General features: G+C 60.5%; 1 protein-coding gene across 1 annotated transcript; it reads right to left on the bottom strand.

Moving 5' to 3' along the window:
* Positions 1–115: 115 nt before the first annotated feature.
* Positions 116–7518, bottom strand: BTBD19 (BTB domain containing 19). The gene is given in 9 exon segments (XM_038144885.1): positions 116–758; positions 878–1003; positions 1198–1329; positions 1657–1725; positions 3008–3067; positions 4563–4616; positions 5029–5266; positions 7204–7382; positions 7385–7518. Coding segments are annotated over 9 exon segments (1038 nt in total). The 5' UTR covers positions 7430–7518; the 3' UTR covers positions 116–623.

Below are 7518 nucleotides of genomic sequence, written 5' to 3' on the forward strand. Positions count from 1 at the left end.
GCTGGAAGGGGGGTATGTGTGCTTGAGACAGACCCAGCTGTGTGCACACACTCAACGGGGGGTGCGAGGAGGGCTGCACACTGTGTGTGTCGCACAGGGTGGGGCTGGCAGCCTGTCCTGTGTGTGTGTGGCCTGCTGGTAGGGCTTGGCGGGGGTTGGGAGCCTGTCGGTGCAGCAGTGCGTGCAAAGATGCCCATGTGTCCCCTCCTACCTGCACCCTCTCCAAGCCCCAGGGTCCCCGTGCCGCTGCCCGGGCTGGTGCTGGTGCTTTCTCCCACTGCAGCACGGCCTCGCTGCCGGGGGAGGGCAGCACGGCCCCGGGGAAGGGGAAGCTCATCTTGAGTTCCCATCCCGCAGGGATCTCTGCAGTCCCACCACCCTTGGGTCACTACCTGAGCAGCCTGCAGTGTCCTTGCACCCCTGGCATAGCCCAGCTCTACCCTACCCCCAGCCCCTGCATCACTTTTGGGGTGACCCAGGCATCCTGCTCTGGCCCCAGTGCTGTGACATGGCACAAAGCACCTTACCGATGCTCTTGGCCACGGCAGCATCAGTGCCCAGCCCCACTGCCTGCCCCGCTGCAGCGTCCCTGACTGGGCTGGACAAAACTTGTTGCCCAGCCCCTACTTGGCGTGTGGCTCAAGGTGACGGTGGTGGTCGCGGGGCCGTGTGCCCCGGCGGGGACGGCAGAGGCGGGAGGGCACCCCACTGCCCTTCCTCAGTGCGTGGGCACGCCAGGCTGCAGCGATGTTCTCCACCTGTGGGGATGGGGAGATGGACTCATCATTGCCACAGTGTGGTCCTCCTCAGCCCACCCCACAGCACCCTCCAGGCCTGGAGGTCAGTCAGGGGATACTAAGAACAGGCAGCAGCTCACCGGGATGAGGAGGTCCTGCTGGTTGCAGCTCTCCAGTGTCACCAGTTCGCTGGGTGCCAGCAAGGGCAGACGCAGCTCCCTCACTGGCAGGGCAGCCACCTCTGGCACCGGACGCTCCAGGACAGCCTGTCAGACATCAGGATGTGAGGGATGAGGCCGGTAATGTCCTGGGCACCAGGGGAGGCAGGGGCCTGGGGGGAGTGACACAGCTTCTGTGTGCATCACAGAGCCCTGGGCTCAGGGATAGGGTGCCTACATTCTCAGCCTGGGCTGGCAGGAGCCCAGGCAGCCCTGGGTGGTCCTTGCTGCATGACACTCACCGAGCTGACGTGTGCCCACTCCCGCACAGCCTGCACCAGGTCCGGCTCATCGGCGGCCAGGCGGTCACTGCGCAGCACCTGCGCCAGCACCACGTCGGAGAGCTCTCGGAAGCCCTGGGTCCGCACCACTGCCTGCCAGCACACCACAACACCAGGGTGCTGGAGCCAGGATCCCACACAACCACCACCCCCATACATCAGACACATCCTGGTGCCATCCCTGCCTGGCACTCCAGCATCCCTCAACCCAAACTCCAATCCTCTGGCACTCCAGTACCCGCCAGCCTGCCTCTGCCAGTCAGCATCTTCTCTCCAAATACCATTTGCTCCTCTCCCAGCCTCCAGGGCTCCTGTCCTTAGGAGCCCTGCTCCCTTGCCTCATGCAGTGTTTTCCATGCCATGTGCCCCCCATATGCTGGTGTACCCCACACCATGCTCCCCCATCACCTGCCACCGTACCATGGTGCAGCCCTCGATGAAGGCCAGGCAGTGCTGCTGGAGGTCCACCTGCCCATAGGTCACCGCAGCCTGTGAGACAACACAGACACCTGCAAGGGGGTCCAGGGCAGGAGGCACTCCCTGTCAAAGCCCCACAGAAACATGGGCACTGTCAGGGATGCAGGTGAGGCACACACCCCTCTGGGTTGGGTACCACGGCAAGAGTGTGGGGAGGAAGGGGCACCAAGGCACCCTGCTTTTCTGGCCTGCCCAACAGCAAATGTTTTGGTGGCTCTAATGCACACAATGGTCACCCAGCCCCACCCAAAGAAGGATGTGTGATTTTCCACCTCTGCTTAGGCACCTCACCGAGCCCACAGTGGGCGAGAAGCCCTGGTGCTGCTCTCACAAGGTATCACCACAGGCACATGAAACCACCAGTCCCCAGTGCTCCTTGTGTGGGCATAGGATCAGCCTAAAGTCCCCCACAAGCACCCCTGGTGCCAGCCTCAGCCTGACCCATAGCTGCCATCCCCCACTGCAGCAGGAATTTGGGGTTGCTCTCATTTTCTCCCAGCCCTCCTGAGCAATGCTCGTCCCAGGGCTGGCACTGCCCATCAGGTTACCAGGAGGGCACGACCCCATCCCCCCCCAACAGCCCCTGTGTGTGGGCTACTGGGGACCAGCACAGGCAGGGTGAACATCATGTCCCCCTCCACCACAGCAGGGGGGGGACCAGTGCTGACGTAACTGGGGAGGGCAGGCAAGCTATTTTCTTCAGGTTTGTTTTGTTCTGGGGTTTTGGGGTTTCTTGTTTTGTTTCCTCTGGGCCAATTTTAGCTCCGTTTATATCGCAGTCGTCTGGCACCACATCTGGCTAGGGCTCTGTGTTCTGGGGTAGGCATCTCACCCCAAGATTGTTTCAGCTTGTGGGAGATGAAACAAATACCCCTTCTCTGGGGAGCAGCCTTGGTCCCACCAAGTAGCACGGCCAGGGCCATTAGGACCTTCGCAAGGCTATTTTTAGGTGCTTCAACTCTCATCAGGGGTTTTGGGACTGGCTGTCCAAAACCCAGTGCCTCCCAGTTTTATGCAGATGATGACAAAGCCCTGGCACAGTGGAATTCTGGCCAGTCCTGCTCAGGCTGACAGAGAAGACACTTCTCTGCCAGGATCTGGTGGCCCCACTGTCCTTTGCAGCCCTGGCACAATCCCAGTGGTCTGGGAGCTGGCAGGGCAGCTGCTGAGCCAGGGGTGAGAGGGAAATCCTGCCCCACTGTCCAGCAGAGAACAGAAGGGTCAAGTCTGTTCCTGCCCCAAAATTGTACAGGTTATTTTTAAGCCTTTGTGACCCTACTGGTGTGACTCTTACCTGCAGAGCCTCGCAGACCTGCTCCACGCTCAGCGTGTCCTTGATGAACTTGACACACAGCTGTAAGGCAGACAGGGAGAGGGTGGGCAGAGTGGGGGACACAACCCTGCCATCCCCCCACACAACTCTCAGCATCCCCTGAGCCCCCAGCACATGGAATGTGGGGCAGAGGCACCTTCAGCCCCCCAGGATTTCATAAGCAATGGCCTGTGGGATGAGATCTTGCAGCATGGATCTGGGCAGCCAGCTGGGCCACTGATGGAGCCAGGGACCAGGATTTATGTGACCAAAACCAGCCGATCTGATAGCCCCAGGTGGGTCCCTTAATCCTGTCTACAGATGCCATCCATGTTCTGCCATAGGGCACAATCCTGGTGCCAGCTGCAGTGCACTGAGTGACCTCAGCTTTGCCCCAGCCCTGCCTGCCAGCTGTGCTCTGGCTGTGACTGCTGGGGGAACAGCATCTCCAACTGCACAGATGACACAGGTGGGATGCAGCCAGACCAGCATGTTTATCATGAGTGGGACCTCTCTCCTGCCTATCCCAGCTGCCTTCCAGAGTCCCTGGGAAACCCAAGGGGATGTGACATGCAGGGTGGACCTGTCAGCTGCGGCAGAAGGGCCCTGAGTCATTGGCAGGAGGGATATGAGGTCACCCTGCAGCTGGGCACACTGACATGGTTTCATCAGCTGTCCTTGGTCAGCCCCTTTCCCTCCCACCCCTCCTCTATGCAGGTCATCCCCCCCAGGACGCATTTGCTGGATGGTGGGCAATGACTCATGATAGGAGCACCAGGTCCCCCTTTTCTGCTACACCCCTTATATCCCTTTGCTGCCCAGACAGCTGTTTGACAGCTGTATGCCACATCTGGGCTTTGGCTGATCTTGTTCCCACAGGTCCCATCCCACCACTCCGGCAGACAAGAGCCCAGGATTCCTCAGCTCCTGAGGTACTTTCCCAGCGTGATGGGGAGGGAGGGGAAGTCTGGGTGTGAGATGTCGGGTCACGCGTTCAGCCAGGCTGTAATTCAGGAATCAGGCTGATGACGTGGCTTGGCTGCCTTCCCCAACACTGAGCTGCTTCAGCTCCCTGGCCCCTCCTCGTTCAGCTCCCACCCTTCCTCTGTGCTCCCTGCTGCCTTCCCAAAACCTTCCCACCCGAAGCAGCATCGCCTTGGCAGCACCACAGCTGAGGTGCTGACTGCTCCCAGGGATCAGGGCTCTCTTTAACTGCATCATCCTGTCAGATGACCAGAGCGCGTGTGGGCGAAGGCACAGGGGCTTTCCTCCTGACCTTAGCTATGCAGGAGATTGAAACTCCGTGTCCTTCCCCATGATTTCTCGGGATTCCCCTGTGGGATTCCCGGCCGCTGCTGCACCCCCTCAAGGGGGATCCCACTGGAGAGATGGAGAAGCAGTGCCAAACCTGTGTGATTCACCACAGTGCTTTCCTCAGAGGCACCTCCAGCTAGCAGCCATGCAGGGACCACCTTGGGGTGCTGCCCAGCCTGGGAACACTCAGGGACCACTGCCCACAGCCCAAACAGCGCCGTACCTTGCACAGGTCCTGCAAGCCGTACTCCACCGATGAGGTCAGCACCTCCAGTGCCTGCAGGCAAGAGGGACCTTGTGATCATCAGCGTGTGGGGCTGTGGACGGGCACAGCAGCCCAGGGTAAAGGGCAGGTGTGCTCCAGCTTCCGTGGGAGCTTCTGAGTGGGGCATGGGAGATAAGGCTGCTGCATGGAGAAAACTTTAGGTCTCCTGCTGTGGCGTCCCCATTCTCACCATCAAGGGTATGCACAGGCAGAGGTCCCAAGACTGGGACAAGGTGCTCTGGACACCCCACTGTGCTGGGTTGAGACCCCACATATTCATTACCCTCTTAGCCAGCCAGAGAGCATCACACAGACCATCTCCTCCAACTCTGGCATACCAAGAGTTGTAAAGCACCCCCTTCCCCTGCATCCCCTTCTTGTCCCTCCCATGTCCATGGTCCCCACCAGCCCCATCCCCACTCACTATGTGGCTGTTGAGGGTGACACTGTTGGTGTAGAGGAACTCAATGACGGCCAGGAAGACCTCAGGCTGCACGTTGCCCACGATGAAGGGGCCCTGGGGTGGGACGCTGCTGGAGGAGTCCTGGCTGCCCACTGGTGCCTGGCTGAGCATGCCACGGAACACCTGACAGCGGCACGCCAGCACACAGCGGTGAGCAAACACCTTCTGCTGCTCCTGGCCCACCACGAACATCACATCGCTGCGGGGGAGAGGGCACCATGAGGGACACGGTGCCTGGAAAGCAAGGACACAGCTTTCCTGGGCTGGGACAGGGCACACAGGAAGGGCCCTGCTGAGTGCTTGCACAGGGGGCAGTACCCTTTACTTTTAAACCAGGGGGTTGTCCCAGAAGGGGAACAGAGAGGACCTTGTTGGTGGCACCCTGTTGATGACAGGTCCTCTGGAAAGCACAGAGAGCCCTGGCTGCTGGCACAGAGAGCCCAGGGTGCTGGCACCGAGCAGGGCAGAGAAAAGCCAAGGACAGCCGGAGAAAGTGACTTTCTCTTCTGGCATAGCAGAACCAAGGAAAGCGTTCCTGTCACCGGGATCAGCCTCCTTGACTCATGGGAACTGACTCATCGTCTCAGGGATGTGAAGTCTCTGGCATAGCTGCCAGAAGGGCTGGCACTGGCCCAACAGGGCAGCTTGTGGTATACAGTAGAGCACAGGGACCATCCTGTTGCCATCCCCTATAACTCTCCCCAGAATGTTTCCCCAGCTCCATGGCCCCAGAAAAGGGGGACAAGATCAGGGGAAAGGAAGCAGGCAAAGGACATGGAGTCTCCAGCATGAGCACACCTGTGGCTGTGGCCCATCTATCCCCTTGTTCCTTCCTCCATCCCAGCAGGCCAATGAGCAGATGACACACCACCCCAACTCTGATTGTCATGAGGACATGCACACATCCATGGCCTGACCCTCAGAGTGTCCCACAGGGAGGTGTATGTGCCCACCAGAAGGAAGGACACCTAGGTCATCCCAAGTGTCTATCAGGAGACACACAGCTGGGGCAGGATGGGCGCTGTGAGCAGAGCCCAACAGGTCCTCCATGACTGCTCCTGCAAGTGGCATCATGATAAACTGTTCTGTGATTGAGGTCCACAGGCCAAGAGGGGCAAGCAGAACGCAGGATGCAGGCTGTGAGATGTGGAATGCCAGCTGTGACGATGGCATGCAAGGTCAGGGATGCAGGACACAGGCTGCAGGATGGGTGCAAAATGAAGGTTGCAGGATGTGGGATGCAGAACAAAGGCTACAGAGTGCAGGCTGTGAGATACAGGCTACAGGAGAAAGGATGCAGGATGTGGGATGAAGCAGATGGATGCAGAGCACAGATTTCAGGATGCAGGATAAGGGATATGGGCTAAAAGATGTGAGCAGGAGGACATAGGCTGAGAACAACCAGGCACTGTCAGCCACTCCTCTACTGCCTGGTGCTGTGGCTGGGGAGTTTTTACTGGGATTTCTCTTCTGGGTGGCCAAAAATTTCAGCGGGAATGGGGATTTCCTTAGATAGCTCTGGTGCTCCTTAGATAGGCTGGCCAGGCCTCAGCAGGAAGTGGGTGAAGAGGACCACAGCCAGGCAGGACATACCATGTGGGTGAGGGAAGCCAAGGCAGCATCTCCATCTCTGCTTTCTGCTCTGGCAAGAGGTGGCAGGAATGCCAAACCCTGTGAGGAGGGATGCCATGCCCTCCGGGGATAAAACACCACTAAAGCCAGATGGGAGAGGAACTGAGCTGGGATGAAGCTGCTCCTGGGGAGCTCAATGTACCCCCATTCCCGGCAAGGGCAAGAGCTCCAGCTCAGGATTTATCCTGGGAAACTGCCTTGCCCTGTTGGCACCGTGCCTGGGGACAGAGGGGGTCTGGGCACACCTGGGAACTTTCCCTCCTCCTGAGAGACAGTGGCTGTGCAGGGTGGGCTACACCTGAGCAGCCCCGCGCTCCTGCTGGCATGCGGGTGTGTGGGGAGCGCCGCACAAGCCCCGTCGGCCCCACCAGCTGCCCGGGCCTCCCCGAGCTGCCTGCGGCCCCAGTGGCCCCAGCCGGAGGGCTCGGGCTGCGGGAAAACAGCAGGAGCAGCCGCCGGGGGCTCGGCGTGTCTGGGGGGAGGCGGCACGGCCCGGGCCCTCACCTGAACTGGGGGTTGTTGACCAGGGTGCGCAGGGCAGCGCTGAAGGCGGCCGCGTCGCCCTGCAGCCGCGCCGAGCAGGGTCCGGCCATGGGCTGCCTGAGGGAGCGCGGCGGCGGGAGGAGGCCGGAGGATGGCGGCAGGGAATGCGGCGGCTGTCGGGAGGCCGGCCAGCCCGGGGAGGCCGCGGGGAGGAAGCCAGCACGCCGCGTCGTACGGCACGGCCCATCGCTAGGGAAACCTGGCAGGCAGCGCTGGGGCTGGAGGCCGGGCTGCCGGGGGAGCAGTGGGAGGGAGCGATGGGACAATGAGGCGTGA

This window comes from Motacilla alba, chromosome 8 (genome assembly GCF_015832195.1).
Source record: "Motacilla alba alba isolate MOTALB_02 chromosome 8, Motacilla_alba_V1.0_pri, whole genome shotgun sequence".
Taxonomy (NCBI): Eukaryota; Metazoa; Chordata; class Aves; order Passeriformes; family Motacillidae; genus Motacilla; species Motacilla alba.